Source organism: Dermacentor andersoni, chromosome 3 (assembly GCF_023375885.2).
Source record: "Dermacentor andersoni chromosome 3, qqDerAnde1_hic_scaffold, whole genome shotgun sequence".
Lineage (NCBI taxonomy): Eukaryota > Metazoa > Arthropoda > Arachnida > Ixodida > Ixodidae > Dermacentor > Dermacentor andersoni.
Genome location: NC_092816.1, coordinates 102,914,208 through 102,933,801, shown reverse-complemented (window position 1 = coordinate 102,933,801; position 19,594 = coordinate 102,914,208). Strand labels below are relative to the sequence as shown.

Here is a 19,594-nt window from a genome sequence, read left to right as displayed (position 1 = left end):
AGCGGCTATAAAGTTATTTGATTTAGTTCCTTTTTTCTGACTCCATTACATTATCACGGCATAAAGGCTTTACATTTTTTTATTACATCATGCTTTAACAATCAAGCTGTCGCTCTTGAAGCATTCTTCTAAATGTAGAATGCCTCTACTTACAGGGTGTTTTTATGTATCCTACTCATCGCCGTCGCAGCTGGTACCTATGTCGACTGCTTCATGAACCGAGAGCCGAAGAGCAAGGAAAACCGCGGTACGTGGAATCTATTTTTGTATATTTCATGATACCGTAGCTGGCGGGCAGTTAAAAACACATTTACAGAAGGATGTTGCTCGACGTGGTGCTGTGTACTTGCGAACTCTTTCCTCTGCTAGACAGAAGGTTATTACAGTACCGTAGAATTCGAAGCCGGTTCGTATCAATGCAATGATCAAATGTGCTTGGCCTCGTCGCGCTGCAAGCCATGCCTTTGAACGGAGAGGCGTACTAATAGAGATACATCAAGGTTGCCCCTTCCAGAGTAGGTTCTTTGACATACGTGACGCGCCCCCGCCGCCGGGTTTTTTTCTCGGATACTATACAACAAACACAACTGTTTGTGTTTGCTTGTGTAGAAATTAAAAAAAAGATGATATGGAAATTGGCGAGTGCTTCTTTTGCCTTGTCCACACATTGTTATCTGACCAAAGGAATGTGAAAAAGAATATCGCAGGACCGAAACGCGGAACATTGCCGGTGTGTGAGTGACGCTGAAAGGGTTAGTCAGTCTAATAGTAAGGACAGATCTATAGGAGCTCTCAGTAAATGCGTTCGTCCATCCGTTCATCTTTTGGTTCAGTCGTCCCTGTTGTACTAAGCGGGGTTCACACGACAGGTATTATTTCGTGAACGAGCATCATGTATACTCATCATCACTGCCGTCGAATCGCGATTCGTTGCCGCTCGTTATACAGGATATGCACGCGTTGCACGCTCGTTGTACACGTTAGCGGGCGATCCGCCCCCGGCTTCGTGAGTCCTGTTTTACTGCCGCAAATCAAGAGCTCGCGAAAGCGTATACATCGCGCTGATCTGATCGTATAGTTACAAATGCATTTAGTTACCGACCCTGACGGAAACGTACGCGCGCTACATTCATTTCAGGTGCTCTGTTGGAATTCATCGCGGCATTTTCGGCGACGTCCAACACCCGCATGTTGCTCAAGGTTGCCGACAAGAATAAGCCAGACCACTACGCCCTGCAGTTCCTGCACGGCATGCGCTTTTACGGCATCGTTCACATTGCCCTCGGCCACTGCGGCTCGGTAATGTCAGACACGTGGTGTGAGTAGGTCATGCGTGCTTCGCTTTTGTTTTCGTTTTCTCTCTTTTGGCTTTTTTTTGCTTAGTTTACGCTCCTAACGGCGTCAGCCAGACAGCGTCGGCTACTGGTCAGGATGGTTGTTGATCGTAACGTGACTGACGACTGACGACTAGTTGCGCGTGTGCCTCTACAGACCTTTAAAAGTCTATACGGCTGATAAAATTAATATTTTTAATTCGTATAACTTTCTACTAATTTGCTATTTCAATCGATGCTTTGCCTTTGCGGCAAGAACTGCGAGTTCCTTTTCTTAAGTTCGTTTTAAGTTCGTTTTAAGTTCGTTTTAACTGGGTGATGGCCCACGGGGAGAAAGGAGCTTCTTCTTTCACAAACGGATGCAACCGCAGATAATTTATGGGAACTCGTAAAAGTTACGACTCAGGCAGCCCAGTCATCTGAATGAATCCTACGCGATTTCCAACGGAAATTAGCCTAGCTCAATAATAGGGGTAGGGTGCCCAGACCCACTAAAAAGACGCCGGACTCAAATATTGTTGATTTGAAAATAACTGTTTACGCTTCTTCCTGGTGCTCCATCTGTGTGCTAAACCAATAATCCTCCTTTAGAAATTAAGAGGTGGCTTTGAAGATTGAGACAAAGGCGTGACGAGGGTGATTTGTATTGACTTCAACTAAACTTCAATGCCACATTGTCATGGCCTCAACAAATACATGGACTGAAAGAAAATGGTGCTAGTGCCTATTTCAAAATGCATGAATCTGTTTCGTGTTCTCATAACACGGAAGTTGCGGACGGGGTGTGAATACGTTAACTATTTTCGGAATTAACTATAGCTGTGTAATGTTATTTTTCATGATCCGCGTGAACCAATTTATTAGCTTTGGTACCCAATTTTAACAGACTATAGCTGTGCTAGTCTGTCGTCTTGAAGATACAGTGGCGATTTGAATGTGGGCCATATTGCATGTTCTGCATATGAAGCTATTCCTTAGTATTTATCGAGTGACACAGTGCAAACTTTTTGTACTCTTTTCAGCTGGGCTGCTCAACTTGTTCCTCCTATCAGACAGGTGGTCATTTATGATTATAACCGCTGGGTTCAGCAGCGTCGACACGTTCTTTTTTCTGAGGCAAGTCTAGCAATGTGTAATCCGAACTATACAGAATATGCGAATACCACAACCGAACTTCACTTTAGCTGTAGTGAAGACTCCCTAAATGTCCCAGTAACTTAATATAAAGGCCGTCAAACGGCAGAAGCGTACATTTTTGGGGGGGAGAGAGATGAAGTGGGGGTTGTGTGTTTTCTTGCTATTACTAAAGAAAAAAGGCATCATGACCATTTCAAGTATACCGCATGTACGAAATAGGTAAGGAAAGCAGGTCGCTTAAAATTATGGTGCTGTTCTTAGTTATATTGTTGGTTGTGGTATCAAGATCTCTCTTTCCGTGAAACTGTGCACTGAGACGGAACAATTTGGTGAATTGGTCGCTTGATCAATATTTTTGATATGGCCTATTTGTTCATGATACCGCATACATTCTATTCGCGTCTTGGGACTCTCTAAGACAATATTTTGATTTTGCTTTTTTGCAGCGGGTTCTTACTATGTTTTACTGTGACAAGGCAGAGGAGAAATGGACTAATTGTCTTCATAATCGGCGTTATCAGACGGCTGATTAGGTAGGAAGCGCTTTACATTGTTCTGCGTTTTGTGGAAGCAAATATGTGCAGCCATTCAAAATAAATCTTAGCGGGAACAGGACCACTCTACAAGGAGGCAGGACGAGAGTTTACCTTCATGAGACATCTTTATCACGCCATATCTCAGCTCATTAAAAAAAAAGACCTCAAGAATATATGCATGGAGAAGCTATCATGCGAATCATATCAAGAGAGCGAATGACACAAAAGATTCCAAAGGACAAAATTGAAGTTCGTACGGAGGAATAGATGAATGTTCCTTAGGCCTGTTTTCTTATAACTAGAGGTGTGACGTAATGAATATGTCAATTGAGAACAGCGTCTTGTGCTTTCGTTTAAGTTAGTCGTCCTGTTCGCGCTTAGTTTTATCATGAATGCGCACCAATTCGCCCGTGAATGAATTTTGATGTGTAACCAAGACATGCAAATTTACCACGCATCCTGCGAATAGACACGATAGATGCGATGTTACAATCAACTTCGTGGAGAGTTCATACAAACCACACACACATACAAATCACACATAAACTACATAAAATTTCCGCCTTGTGCATGACGGCAAAATTTGTCTAAGTCTTCCACACTTACCGGATGAGCTTGGTCAAGACAAAATTTCTCATAGTGCTCCTAAAATTCCCATTTTTACAGATGTTATTAACTTGCGGCTGTCAAAATGAGACAGCCTACTTTTCAGAGAAATGGGTTATTAGAAAACGTTGCTGGGAATAGCTCATAGGGGGGGGGGGGGGTGATGAAGATAAAACGGACTTTCGGACGGACGGAGGGGCGGACAGACAGACAGACAGACAGACAGACGGACGGACGGACGGACGGACGGACGGACGGACGGACGGACGGACGGACTTTATTTACCTCTGCGTTTTAGCGCCATGGCCTAAACTCTTCTAATCACCACGAATTGAACTTCCCAACTCCCAAGCTTCTATCACAGTGATATATGCATAATGGTTAGTCATATTGCATCGTGTGATGTCAGGAAAAAGCAATGAGGGCATGGTTGATAAGAAAAGCCAGTTCTAATCTCGTTCGTCACGAACAATAATGGATTTCTAGTAAACGTGTCAATGTTATTTTAGTCCATGGTGTTGTAGATTACGAAGGAAAGAAATGTGAACGTGGCAGGATTATCTTTTGCGTACTTCTAAATTACTCGTCGTAGTTTGTAGTAATTAAATGTTCATCTATTTACTGTCAGCTACGTCCCGCCTAATCATAACAAAGAAACGAAAAAGAAAAGGAGGAAAAAACTATACCTTCAGCGCTGCTGTTTAAAAACGCCACGTTACCTAGACATGGCTGAGCCTACAAGCAAGTGAATATGTTTAGCAATACTCACCACGTGGATGTGAATATGATGCACATTTGTTAAGTAGAGGGTTCAGTTAACCCGCAGCCTTAATGCGTTCTCTACACGTAAACGGACATCCAAACCGAAGAGGTCAAATTCAAGGAGAGGTGACGACATTCTCCAGTTCTCACTTTAAGGAGAGTAATTACATCATTCTCTCTGCAGGACTTGCATTCCACTGTTTTTCATCATCATGTGCCTGTACGCGCTTCAGCCATTCGTCACGGGTCCCAACACGAAGGCGTTCTTCCAAGACCTGCACAAGGAGGTCGCCTCTCATTGGTGGCACTTGCTTCTACAGATCCGTAATTTCGATGGAATCAGGGAACGGGTAAGTTTAACCTCTTTATGAAAACGCCTTCACGAAAGGCATCTACATACTTTACAGTGCACTTCGTCGTTGCATTATGCTTTCACTACAAATGCTGGCAGCCTACACTTCAGCTTTATGCTATAAGAACTTCTCACTTTTTTCAACTTCAGCTGTATTCAAATACACGTCGCAGTCATGGAAGGGTGTCAGGTCTGCACAAAAGGAATGGGTACCTTTCGGCGAGTGCGTGTCGGCGGTGAATTTCACAAACTTGGAATCTCTATTACAAATCATTGATGTTTTTGCCATTAAAATGTTTCCCATGTACGTGGCCCCGGTTGGGACCAGCAAGTAAGGATAAATAAATTTTAAATGCTTCACAACAATTTTGGTACAGTGGAGAAATTCAAGACATCCAACGAGAAAGAGCGGTTGCTGTTAAAAGCCTAAACCGCGTGCAGGAAGGGTGGTGCGAACTGGCTCTCGCAGGTGTGATTTTGCGAGAACATTGCGAATAGGCGGTTGCATAAAGACTCCTATTTCTAAGTTAGGCCGACGAAAATTAGCCCAGTGGACTCAGGAATGGTATTGCTTTCGGCAGACGTACTGTTATTGTTCAAATTACTAAAACTTAAAATATGGGAGAAAATAAAACTTGTTAAGAGAGGAGAAGCAGTTGTCTAGTCTATACATATTCTCTTGTTCTGTGTTTTGCACTTTAAAATTAGTTATTTATTCGTTTATCTTCACTCATCCCAGCGATAGTGACTAATATATGCTCGTGATTAAACCGTAAAGTAATTATTATACGTGTCGGTTTAACTCATTTTCGTTCAGATCATTTAGAAATGACTAAAATCACTGCGTATGGAGTTGTGCACTTTATGAAATTATTGATACGTCCTGTACCGGCTCTCGAAATGTCATCAAATACAGCATATTGAATTGGTTAAATCAAAGGTTCTTGTGTACGCATTTCCTTAACTCGATTGTATTGCGGTCCGCTTCTCCTGGTAGTGCACCTTGAGAGGAGCCTACACCTTGGTCAGTGACCATCACTGTACAGATTTTGGTAAATGCCGACTATTTTGTTCTGGTGCCTGAGGTTTATTCTGGCTCATTTTTTTTTCTGTAGATACATACACGAACGGGCATGTTTAGCGCCTAGCATGAGGAAGTACAAAGACCACAACATTTGCTACTTCTTAGCACTTTCTTCTCACAGGCCAGCCTGCCTTTACCACCACAAGAAATCCCCAGTATTAAGGATTTGAACTTTCCTTAGCCTGCGCTTGCCCAACTTGCGTTTCGAGACTTTGCCACCACTGAATAAAGAACTCCCTAGTGCAACAGTATTTGAACTAGTACGCATTGATGCATGGAAAACATACATAAGAAATCGATATTCGAACATTCCATGAAACATCTTATGAAGGTCAAATGGCCAAAATTATTAGGGCACCCATAATGCTGATAAGCACATTACGTTCACTGCCTTGTCCTTCCATTATAGTTAGCGCCAGCTTTTGGACTTGTTTCCTTAAATTCAGGAGAATAGCTTGCGTGGCAAGCTTTAGTAAATGCTGTTGCAAGCGAAAAATTGTCATCCACCGGATTGTAGCACAAAGCTACAAGGGAAATCCACGTGGTCTTTATTTCACAAACATTATCTCACAGCTGAAAAAAATCACTGGATCGCGCGTCGTCCTGGTCAAGGCGAGTTGTCAAATATTTCACTGTCTCTCCGCCATCTTCTCGGCTCTCGGTTAGCTCAGATGGTGGTAGCTCAGATGGTAGCTCAGATGGCTTTGGCGCCAGATTCAAGTTCCCCAGGACCAGGATGAATTCTGTTTCAACTTCTTTCAGCAATCTGAGAAATTCGCATAAGTTTTCTTTGTAGCATCGTGCTGCATTCGGGTGGATGACAAATTTTGTTATCGTAAACACTCCTCCACCTTTCGGACTACTGTAGAACTAATTTGCCAGGAACTGGCTTTATGCACATCAGAATGACTGAAGTTCATTCTTACATAAACTTCATTTCCCACGTAATCCATCGAACTCTATTTGGAATCTAAATACCAAGCTTACATTTATCCTACCCGGTCATGTTCATTGTACCACCCCACTTTCTCTCTCTACAGCCCTTACTCGCCCTTAGTAGCATGTAGGAGAATAGGCACACGCCAGAAGAAATCTGTGTGCTTCGTTAAAAGCTTTCGCTCTCCTAATGAAATGTATTGATGGTTTAGGGGTAATTTTTTGGGGCTGGTTTAACACGCACCTACCTTAGACGGGACAAGGAAGTAGACACAATCCAAGTGCTTTCTCTCTCTCTCTCCTCTAATAACATTGAACTTTGTTTTTGGGCAATGTTCCTTTTTTTCGCGTGCCAGGATGTCATACCGCACGTGTGGTACCTGTCGACGGATTTCCAGCTGTTCGTCGTCTCTCTTGTCACACTGCTGATATTCAAACGGTGAGTTCATTCAAAGAAGGAACATCATAGTGCGAGGGACCGCATACAAAAAATAAGCATTACAAAATTATTTACTTGTTACATTGCGTAAAAATATTCGTTAAAAATTTATAATAGCTGCTTGTTACGTGTACAAACTAAGAAAGTGGCCCAAAAGCACTATAGGATCTGTTCTCAAAGTTGTTAGATTCACATGAAAGTAACCTTGCACAAGCACGCCCGTAATTAATTTCTTTAATTTGAATTGATGGTACAGCGGAACTAAATGCTCATACAGCAATACGATCCTGTCACGCATAAGTATTGTACACGTGTGTTTTGAAGGTATGAGGGCTTTTAGTTACAGCTTGCAGAGTTTATTCCTGGCCTAGTTGGATAAGTAAAGATATAATCGTAGCGTTATTCACGATTGGTTTACTTCGAACAGAAAAATGGAAACATAAGCGCACCTACAAAGGATCTTGCACAAACTAGATGACAGTTAGTTATTAATCTAACGCAAGAGATTACGAGTAGCTATCAAATAAATTAATCTATGCAAAAAGCGGCGATATAAGCTTCACGTAAAATAGGTTTATTTACCGCGCAGGGACTATTGGCCATTCTTTTGAATGAATATAATACCGGATTAGGTATTCAACTCCCAACCGTTCTTTCAAATAAACGTTTATTGTTCGCCACGAAAGTTCCACAATTAGAACAATCCTGCCGATGTTGTCTGACAAGGACACTTGATGCACAGGCACAGGACACTTACAGTCGGAGCATTCGCCCTTCTGTCTCTACTGGGCTGCATTGCTGGAACGTTCGTCGCTGCAGCCTTTCAGCTGCCGCCGTTTATGATCTTCCCAGGGTCGAGTGCGGAGTAAGTATTGAAGGTCACTGCCAATTCAAAGTACATCCGGTCGCTGCAACCAGTGCGGGGAACATGCACCAAACCCTCTATTAGCATCGTAGCACTCGTTCTTTTTTTTTTTTGTGAGACTGTACTCGCGGACAACTTTCTGTGGCTATGAAGGGACAGCTGCGGTCGCGTGGCTGTTGCACACGTGTTACCGCGCCAAGTAGTCCTGCAGCGTCTGACAGTGCTTTTGAGTTCTCCGAACAGACGCTGAGTCGACACAGCTTCCACGTGCAAGGGAAAGCGCGACGGTGTCGTGTTTTCCCAGACGCGGAAGACAAACGCCGCAAATTAAGCCAACGGTTACACTCAGTGGTGTGCTTTGTCTTATTTCACTGTTGCTAATAAGGTGTTTATGTTTTCTCTTCCCCAGCTTAATCTGACGTGGATTGAAACGCGGGCCTCTTTTCAGAAGCGTTTTCATTTGTGCGCACTTTGCCTCCGTAGCTTTCCTTTCATAGCCATAGCTTCATAGTTGTCCGCGAGTATAAGTCACTGGGCGCGAGAACAGCAGGAAGAGTGCGGCCCCAAGAAACTTCCGACCACGGACCTTATGAGTCTACTGCGCCGGAGCACAAAGCGCGTTTTGAAGTTGGTTCACTTTGCGGAAAGTCTATATTTAAGTTTTGAGGTAAAAGGCATGCACCTCACGCCTGAAGACTAACATACAAAATTTTTCGTGCAATATACCGCAACCTTGACATGTAAAATATTGATTATGTAGGCAGGAAAAAATGTTGAAAGTCTGCAGGCTTAGGTTTTAACGCAGTCCTGCTACGCGATATCGCCGCCAATGACTTACTTGCTCGCTACGTTTAGCGTGCTACGTCCAGGGCCTGTGTGTGTAGACAGCGAAAGGGGTCTATACCCGTTCACTAATCGCAGCAACAGTCTTCCCCGTGCTGTAGAGTTGTACCTTTATTCTCTCCGAATTCCTTAATCTCTTTGAATTATTTCAGCATCATGCTGCGAACTCTCAACGAATACTACATCCGGCCCTACTACCACGCCGTGTGCTACTTCGGCGGCTGCATGACGTACCTCGTCTTAGACGACTTCAAGGAGAGGAAGATATCCAAGGTACCGCTCAACAAACCCTCACATGCCAAGACGCTACGCACGCTTAAAATAGATATTTCTTGATAATTTAGATGTAATGGGTTAGTTATTAAAATATAGTAAGAGTACATCATGGCCAATTACTAGTTTCATTGCAAGAATTGTGGGTCAAAACTCCCCGCGCTTGTATGTCAGCGTGAGGTCACGGATATCAACGTATCTTTTTTTGTAATTTTGCAAATTATAAATTTGTAATGTTTTGTAATTTGTAATTTTGTAAATGACAGTGGCAAGCTCTCACCCAGGATTTATTAATGCCTGCCGTATGTACGGTTACCCATTTTTATTCTTCTGTGAATTTCCATTTCAGAATCAGGGTCCCTTGTGAGTTATTGACCTAGATAAACGTACACCTGAAGATACTCTGGAGGCTGACTAGCTATGCTTTATTCTCATTCTATTGCCGGACTACTGAACATTATCTTTGTCTGCTGCATAGTTGTCTTCAAACTCACTCTTGCACTTTCTCAAGGTCCTAAATCATTTATTGTAACAAGTCCACAGTGTTGCTGAAGAGCAAAATCTCATATGAAAACCGAAGGTTGCTGAGGTATCCACCGTTGAGCCTCCTGCCTAAGCCTTCCCAGCCTAATAGCTTGAATATTTTTGAAACACGCAGTGAATAGTACTAGAGAGATTCTGTCTCCCTGCCTGACCCCTTTCTTGATGAGTAACTTTCCACTGTTCTTGGGGAGAACCGAGGTAGCTGAGGGATCTTTGCAGATATCTCCGCAAGATATTCACGCATGCCTCCTCTGCTCCTTGATTACGCAATATCTCTATAACTGCTGTACCTCAAATGAATCGAATACATTTTCAGTCTCTGAAAGTCAATGTAGAGAGGTCTACAGTAGTTCGCAAATGTGTTGATTACCTGAGGGATGACATGGATGTGATGTAGAATATCTCTTCTTGAAGCCAGCCTGTCCTTTTGATTGACTGATATCAAGTGTGGCCTTGATTTTATTGGAAATTGTCTTGGTGAATATTTTTTACAATACTGAAAGCGTTCCGGACATAGTATTTACGGTTACTGGAGATGTAGCGAAATCAGCCTTTTTCGCACTACACGCGCACCTGAATGCAGACGGGCCGCGAATTGAGCCTCCGATCTCATGTTCATAAGAAAAACGACGTTGTCATCGAGCGACGGCGGTCCGGGTTAGATCATGATTGTATCCTTTCACCACCTCGCTCGATCCTTTCTTAATGCGTAAGCGTACTTCCAAGTATAGTTACCATGTTTGACATATTCTTCTGTCCTTTTTCTTTCTGTTTTGCTTCCCTGCTTTCTGTATTGGCAGTTTCTGCTTGTTTTAGTTTTCCACTTCTGTTGTTACAGTGCCCATTATTAAGAACAGAATCTTCGTCTTGATTTTACTCGCCGCGTTCTTATTTGTTTGGCAAACGGCTGCCTTTCCTATCAGTATTGTGTTCATTTTATGACATGATTTTTAGTGACTTCTCGATGTAATAACCTGTAAAAGGCCCTTAAGGGTAAAATAAATAACAATAATGATGAATCCGTAGTTGCCCCCTTTCGCACACGTAGTGCTCCCGCAGCTCGAGCCGATGGTTAATTCTCGCTTTGTTTACAAGAGGGACATCGTGCGACACATATTCCTCGCAGAGAGAAACCGTGTGTTACCACCAAGTTTATTACTGCGGTCCTCGTGGCATGCATATTTGTGAGATTCCGCGCAGAGCTTCCGTGTGATGTGTGTTTCGCGTTCATTTCTACAGTGGTTCCAGCAGGTTTGCTGGTACGCGTCCGTGGCCTGCTGTCTGTTCTGCGTATTTGTGAAGTTCGCCTGGTACAGAAGCCCGAACCCCGTGTCAACGGGCGTGGCCCTCCTTGCGGCATTCTTGGACCGCATCCTCTGGACGCTCTTCCTAGTATGGATCACGCTGGCGTGCTCCACGGGGCGAGGCGGTGAGGCGGCAAAATTTTTTGTTTTTGTGTCACATTAGGATATTTTAATTCGAAGCATTCTTTAGCCGCCTGCCCGTGTTTTTTTCGCGTTGTCGTCAGTAGCCGAGGTGGACTCAGGGATGCACCTGCATATGCGCTACAGTCGGTTTGTTTGTGAGCAGTCCATTGGCCGTGACATCATGCGGTGTCTTCTCTTGTATACTCCAAGGTGGCCCGTCTGGATTAATGTTTTTGGGCAGCCTAATCTTTGCGCCTTCTACGCCCCATCATGCGCTTAAATGCAAAGTATTATTTGCCCCTCAGCAGGTGCTTTGCGATCGGTTGGTAGGTAATTAGGCTTCCGACTGGGCTCGCTTGAGGCCTAGCTAGAAAAAGAAGAGGGCTACATGGCCGGTGGTCATATTTTAGCCATGCTCTCCTAGCGCAGTAGCCCGACATTCTGCCCTTTAAGCCGCGTCCGCGTGTATAGCACGAGAGTATAACATCCTTAGCGATCATTCTCTCATAGAAGCCAATGCTTTGATACGCTTGGGCCGTCGCGCATATAGCCACAATGGACGTACAAGGGTGAGAACAGGCTTTATCGCTACTTTGAGAAAGTGAGAGAGACAGAAAACAAGGAAAGACAGGGAGCTGAACCACATGCAGGTCCTGTTAGCTACCCTGCGACGCTTGTAAAAGGGGACGACGGACGAAAGGAAGAAATCGCCACGTAGAAAACGTGACATATAAAGCGCATAAATCCCGTTTTTTGCGGTCTCGACCGTATTTCTTTATCGCCTGTGTTTAGGTTTTCCTACATAGAGGAGGTCTCACATTATTTGGAAACCCGAAAAAATTCGCCTATAGAAGCAAAGTTGGAGATCTAGAAAGATATTCATCACTTTGTTTCAAACATGTCTGGGTCGATAATTGAAGCCTTTCGCAGTACAGGTCTCACTGGCGGGAGCGGATAAGCTCTGTTGACTCATCCAGTGTACAGGGCAATACTAGCTAACAGCAAGAAACAGCCGATTAATATTGTAGCGGCCTCAGCGTGGTCCTTGGGGTTTCCCTTGCGAAGTGGAGGGACAAATAAATATAGTGTATTGATTAGCGATTCTACACTTACAACTTAAATGTACTCAACCACGTGCCGGCGTTTGCATTATGAGCCTGATATCGTCGTGTGCGAAGGAATGCGGTGTTTACAAAGCCAATCTTTTTTTCGCTTACGACCAAAGCGCATTCTGAAAGCCAATGTGGATCGTCCTGCACGGCAGGCAGTTAACCGCTATAATGTAAAATTAGGCACTGAACGCGTTTTACCGCGAAGCGACAAAGTCCCAAACTTCTGCAGTAGGAGAAGGACGTGAAATGTTTAGCGCACGTGCTTAAAACATTCCCACATCATACATCTGCACTTTTGCCCAATATTTAACTGGAACGTCAACAATAAGACCACCCAAGGTAGATTACGAGTGAGTTTCATCTACTGTCTTTCTATCTATTTCATGAGCGCTCTTCATCTTTAATTTCTGATCACAGTTTCAGTCAATCAAGTCGGCCAAATAAATTGATTGCGGCTTTGCAGTGCCTGCCAAGCACTGCTCTCAGAACGTTTCTGGCTATGACGGGTCTATTATTCATCCCCGTTCTCGGCGCATTATACTGTTATTATTGTCCTTGAAAAAAAAACACACAAAGCAAAACAACGCTAAATAACAACATCGTCTAGCACAATACGAGAATTGTTTGTAGCCGCATTCGAAGTTCGTAATAAAAGCTAATAGCATGCACTCGGAGAAGGAAGGAGGGGAGCTAAAAGGTAAATTGTGTAGGTGTCGAAGGATGGGGGCACTCACCTAGGACACCTTCTACAGTTTCAACACAGCCGCAAGAATTGCACGTGACACTGTGAATCATATTGACTACAGCAAACTACAAGTCGATGTATCCTTCGTAAGATGATGAGCATGAAAAAAGATGATAGCGTCTTGTGGTTTCGCCTTCTCTTCACTGTTCTTGTCATATTGTTGCAGCCATTAAGGTATCTCAACTTGGCCATTTATCTGTTTTTCTGAACATTTGGAAACACATGACAACGCTTCATTTTTGCAAAATGGGACACTGCCGCAGCTTCTATAGATTTGCTACGCTTCTATTAGGAGTCATCTTCAGAGATCCTACTTGGTCGGGAAATTACAGTTCAATGCCGGTACTCTATTTGAATTGTAGTGTTGGCTCTAAAGCCTTGGTACAACAGAATGGGGAATGGGCGAGAAGCGGCAGACAGTTTTGACTATAGGCACGGCACGATAGATCGTCACCTTGAAAGGCTTGCACCAAGGCCGAGCACACTGCAGATAGTTTGGGTTGCTCGGTATTGCGGCGCAACCGGGAATCCCTTTTATTTACTGCTGGTTGAGAGAGAATTTTGCAATAACTACTGACGTTCAATACTACGACTGCAGCATTTATCCTTATCTGGGGCGCGTAATATAGGTGCAGAAAACCTCAGTCTGTACGTCTCTAGCTGTTGAAGGATGACTGTAAAAAAAAGCCAGCTTTCTCGTAAAATGCCACGTGCTCACGAGGCAGCTTATTGGGAGGTAACACGAGACCGAAAGTGCGGGTGAACATGGTTACGATCCTCACCACCACAAGCACTAGGAAACATTACTACGGCCGTCAAGTGCAGAGATATACTACAGGTATGCGATCACAATTGTTTCGGATCAAGGAAACCCCCCTTATCCATACATATTTTCTAATCTGATCGAACCATCGAACCTTCTTCGGTTGCATGAACATTTCTTCTAATTTACAGTTTTGATAAAGAGTCGAAATATTCTGTTTTTACAGTGTACAGCCCTGCTAGGACCCTAGGAATTTTGTGAGAGAATAGTCATATTTCTAGAGCGAGTGATATATTGCACCGAAACTTCTTATCTGCGAAAAAAAAAAGAGGAATCTGTGAGTATAGGGCAAAATTTGAATCTGTGAGTATAGGGCAAATAGCATACTCTCCGCGCTGTTGAATGTGTAAAACATCGGCTTCTTTGCTCTTTCTTATAATCCACAACTGATACGATCAGCTCCCGCCGCAGTGGTTTAACCCCTGTGGCGTTCTCCTGCTAAGTACAAGGCCACACGGTCTATTCCCGGTTGCAATGGCCACGTTCAATAAGGCGGAATCCAAGAACTCTCGCCTAAACTTAGATTTAGGCGCACTTCAACGAACAACAGGTGGTCGATATTAACCACAGTTTCAAGCTACGCTGTCTATTGCATAGCCCATGAGTTGCAAATGGATGTTGACTGTTTAACATGATTTAATTTGATCTCACATTTCAAGTGGTAACGTTGTTGAGGTTTGCGATGCCCTTCCTACACTCTTAAAAAAAGAGAGTCAAAAGAGGATCACGACTTCCTCGACTCTCTTTTTTCAGTCGTTGACTACCTTCTTTTCCAACGGTAGTCACAAAACGAAGCTAGGAATGACGCATGAAATGGAGGACTCCAATGCTGCTTGAAGGGAGTCAGTGAAAGGCACACATGATGTTATAGGTTGCAACGAATGTGGATTCGTTGCTTCACTCAATCAAATAACTGATCGACTTCGCGAAAGAAAACAGCATAATATGTAACTACCCGAGTTCAACTCTATAGCCGCAAAAACTAAAATGCGTTTCAAGCAGTGCTGCATTACTGCATAATCAGCATAGCAAGAAATGACAATTGTTTTTTTTAATTATTCAGTAAGAAATAATAGAAGCAGGATGGTACAACGCCAAACTCCAAAAGTGATAGCACTGGTTGGTATATGCATGCAACACATTGTACGTTAATATATATTTTGTATATAAAGATACCATAAGGGGGGGGGGGGGGGGAGTGCATGAATATTGATTGACCATGCACAGAATGGAAAAAACAAGAAAAAATATAACACGAATATACACACAATGTCAACAGAACACAAACTGTGAAGTACACCACGTAGAGTTCATAACATAAAGCTAAGCAAATACTACTATTTTTAATGAAACAACATCAATTCACATCTGGGTACCACTTCCGCTGCCAGATAAAGATCTAGGAACTCTGGTAATACCTCATCTTCTGGCTGCGCCGCACAGACTACATTGCGTTTACATACCATAAATGCATATCGATGTCTCCTGAATTCAACAAGTCCCATCTTGTCTAACAAGAACAGAACCTCATCCTGAGCCGCAAAAATACCTGCAATCTGTACAAATTGTGGGTCGTCTCCCTTAACCGCCGTGGTTACTCAGTGGCTATGGTGTCGGGCTGCTGAGCACGAGGTCGCGGGATGGAATCCCGGCCATGGCGGCCGCATTTCGACGGAGGCGAAATGCGAAAACACCCGTGTACTTCGATTTATGTGCACATTAAAGAACCCCAGCTGGTCGAAATTTCCGGAGCCCTCCACTACAACGTGCCTCATATTCGGAAAGTGGTTTTGGCACGTAAAACCCCATAAGTCAATTTCGTCTCCCTTGGCCATTAAAAGCACATCTGCCTCATGGTATGCCATTTGCGGCATAGTGACTGACTTTGCCTGCCATACGTTACCTACAGGCAGATGCTCCTCAATGCACGTATGTAAAACAGATCTTCGCACAGCTTTCAGGCCTGACATGGTGTGGCGTTGGTTGAAGACAATCTCATGGAATTTCATAGCTTTGCGAAGGTTGGTGAAGCTCTGCAAGTGTTTTACATATGTTTTTGAAGTTTTTCATCTTTGATACCGCATTCTTAAAGTACTGGTGATTAGCCTCGAACTTCATACGTCAGACTTGTTTGAGTGGCCCGAAAAGAGAGATCATGCGTGGGTAGTGCACAAGGTAATGTAATTTAGGGATTATGTCGGCTTCTCGGTAGCGGGTAACGAATGAACGGAGAAATTCTTGAATTTTCACCTCCATATAAACAAGAGACTCAGAGGGAAGCTCATCAGACAAAAGCATGCCTAAAACTTCTCTGAATAGGAGGTAAACCTCCCAGTCTTCGTTTCGCTCTAGAATTTTAGAAGGGAAAAGCAGAGGCAAAAGTGCGAAAGGGCACCACTTCTGTGAAACAGTGCCCTTTAGAGGGGTATTGCCTCGTACGAAGGCTTTTGTGGGTTGTGGTGGTCTGTCAACGTTTTAGATTTAGAATCTAAAAACGTTGTGATCTGTTCATACAATCATTGCGGCCAAAATGGAATGTGCAAACTTCGTGCACTGTTCTCCAAACCCCTGTGCAAAAAACGTGCAAACCGCTGCTCTGTTCTTGCTCAAATTTTGTAGAGCGATCGCATTTTGGCGTCGACTTTACACTTGGCACAGTTAAGTGCCTTGTTTGTAAGAAAAGAAAAACGAAAATTTGCCTGCGCCCATGAGAATGCAAACAGGTGCCGCGACGGCGCAAGCACAAACTTGTGTCGCCGCCTGCCCTCAGCTTTAAAAAGCAGCGTCTTACGGAGGACAGTCGCCTGTTCCAGGAGCAGGCAACACGCGGCAGCGCTCCCTGAAATGCTGCTTTCTGCAGCTGACGGCAGGTGGCGATACAAGTTTATTCTTGCACCGTCGCGGCAGCAGCTCGCATTTTCATAAACACCAGTAAGTTCCCATTTAAAAAAAATCAGGCAATTAACTGTGCTAAATGTTATACTAAATGAAGTAGACGCCAAAATGTGGTCGGTCTGCCAAATTTGAGCAAGGATAGTGCAGCGGTGAGCGAAAAATATTTTGCGAACGCGCGCAGCGAAATATTCAGGACCCAGCACATGACCTATGGCTTTCGTATTTACTTCGACTTTGGATTCGCAACTATGAGAAGCGCGGCAATGGCTCTGACGGCACCTTGCAATCTACGGCGGTAAACGAGTATCTAAACGCGAGTGGCATTCTTGCTTGCGTTGAGCCTGTGAAACCTGACAGTGGTGGCAGCATGTCGTCCTATCCGGCTTCAACTGAACGCTCGCTGACTGATGCGGTACGTGCTTCGTGACTGAAGCGCTACGGGCTTCCCCTTGTTACCTGGCGCACCTTATCAATTATGTCGCTCAGATACTTGTTTTGCGCTTGTTCTTTATTGAAAGGTACGCTGTTCTATATGTTGCATGCGTGCTACCAAAGAATGTATGCACTCTGCGCTTCACTTTGCTGAAGCCTCTGCCTTACGGGGTACGAGCCATAGCTTCTGGCCCTGCACTGCTGCTGCGATCGGCACATATTTTCGGTAACGGACACGGACACAAAAAAGGCCGGCCAACTAGGGGCTAACAGCTTCGCTGTAAGAAGCACTCTGAATAACAAAAACCTTTCACACATACAGCCCCGAGCCAATGCTTCACCAGTTCACCATCACTTTCACATCCAAAAATATTTGGCACAGAGTCCAGGCAGAGTTCCATTGATGAACAGCTGGGGAGAACATCCCTTTGTACTCTACAGTTCCACTGGCAATGGCACTGCCCTACATGCTGGTACTTAAATGTCTTCAATGTAGACACACTTGCTGCCCTGAACAGGTGTGACCAGATATTTGCACTGGCGCTCCATTTCGTCGAACTGGACACGACAATTTGCAGTACGCTGGTAGTTGAAATGTTTTGAATGGAGATGCAGTGGCTGCACCAGGACGACTTGCCCACATACCATCTCTGACACATGTATGCGCTCACTCTTCACTTGGCAGCACTAAAATTTAAGTGTTCCCACTCGGTGTGCTTGCCAGATAAGTGGGCAGGCCTGACACTTAAACTTTTGAAGCTTCTAATGAAACATATAGCAGCCCACTTAAGCTACAATGGGAAAGATATGCTAAATTTTATTACTTATGAAAGTGGCAAGAGCACAAAGTGTGGAACTACCACACTGCATCCCGATCATAAAAATGAACATAACCAATGCTAACTATAAAATGAGTTGCGGAAATTGTTTTGAATGGGCTGTTCAATGAAATGGGCACATATGTGGATTCCATATTAAGTATAGTAAGCATTTTTACTATGCAATGACAATGTAAATTCCATTCAGTCGCCCTACCTGTGCTAGCAATCTCATCGCTTGCATTTCTTAAACGATTTGGAGGACGTCTTTAAAAGCAGATGAGGGAAGATGCCTCGATGTATATCCACGTATTAACCCGCCCTTTGACCAATGGCCCCTTTGTTGATGCCAGTGGTCTGAATGAGAACGATCAGGAGGCACATTGCAATGAAGCCATAATTAAAGCCACTATGTACTTAAGATATTATAACGTTTCATGTTAGCTGTCATCTGCTTACTACCATTCAAGACACCACGCTAAGTTACCAAGCGTTAGGCCAATATTGCTGCATTTATTGGCACACTGTCGCCTTGTAATCACATTTTCTACTAAGACTTCCCGGTAGGGACCAATATAGGCAATATATATGCACAAATCCATTCCGCAATACACGGCTAAAATTGCTGTGCCGATAACCCTTATTGCCGCAGATAGGCTTCCACATGCCAGTTACGAACACTCTCGCGAGGTACCCTTCCAAGTGCCTCATGGCTAAAGACCCTAGGCATTACTCAACGCATCGCCATTGGAAGACCGCCAGCAACGGCTCGCGGATGGTGAGACAGCGCGTGTTTCTCGTGCAAGCGCACACGGCAGCGTCCGAGTACCCCCGTTCAATGAGAAGTCACGGCGTGGCTCCTGGTCTTCGGGGCGCGTAAAAGTGTGGTCGGTGTGGAGACGCGGTTCACTGCTGATAGGCTCCTGTTAACTCTGCTTGCGAATTGCGTGAAATTGTTTTAGGCTTGAGTTTCCGTGCACAAGTTTGCCCACAATACACCAGTTTGTTTAGTGTGCTTCATTGATGAGTGCTACATTTCTGGTGGAGGTGTGGGTTATTGATATTTAGTCTCCAGTTCGTAAGAGAGCGGAGCACCGACCCTCAGTGATTGGGATCCAGACAACTGACTCCAGTAAACCAGAACACAAGCCGCTGCCTCCAAGGAGACCCGCCTGACTTCGGAGTGCCTGTTGCTGCAGCAGTGCAGGCAACAGTTACCAGGGATGGTACAAGCATGACAAGCCCAGTGGCTTTGTCTCAGCTCATCGTGTACCCATCATGCATGCCCGAGTCTTTCCATGGCGATACGTTCGAAGATGTGGAAGACTGGCGAGAAAAGTTCGAGCGAGTCGCAGATTTCAACGGCTGGGTCAAGGCAAAGAAGCTTCGCAAAGTGTACTTCGCGTTAGAAGAGTCAGCGAGGACATGGTATGTAATCATGAAGCGGCGCTATCTTCATGGGAAGAATTTCGGAGACAGTTGCTTGCCACGTATGCTAGCACCGATCGGCGAGAGAAGGCAGAGCACGCTCTCCTAACCAGAAACCCGCGCATTAACAATATTGCTCGTAACTGGCAGGTGGAGAGCTCTCTGTGGCTTTACATGGCTATATTACATGAACTCTAAGCAGCA

At 44.3% G+C, this 19,594-nt stretch overlaps 1 protein-coding gene across 1 annotated transcript in view; it reads left to right on the top strand.

Moving 5' to 3' along the window:
- The first annotated feature begins 2,922 nt into the window (after positions 1-2,922).
- The window catches only part of LOC126541413 (nose resistant to fluoxetine protein 6-like), a 40,487-nt gene continuing 23,815 nt past the window's right edge, over positions 2,923-19,594 (top strand). The window contains exons 1-6 of the mRNA XM_055075849.2: positions 2,923-3,004; positions 4,560-4,725; positions 7,104-7,186; positions 7,929-8,051; positions 9,047-9,167; positions 10,950-11,139. Coding sequence (XP_054931824.1) covers positions 4,588-4,725; positions 7,104-7,186; positions 7,929-8,051; positions 9,047-9,167; positions 10,950-11,139 — 655 coding nt within the window. The 5' untranslated portion in view covers positions 2,923-3,004; positions 4,560-4,587. The remainder of the gene's footprint in view (positions 3,005-4,559; positions 4,726-7,103; positions 7,187-7,928; positions 8,052-9,046; positions 9,168-10,949; positions 11,140-19,594) is intronic.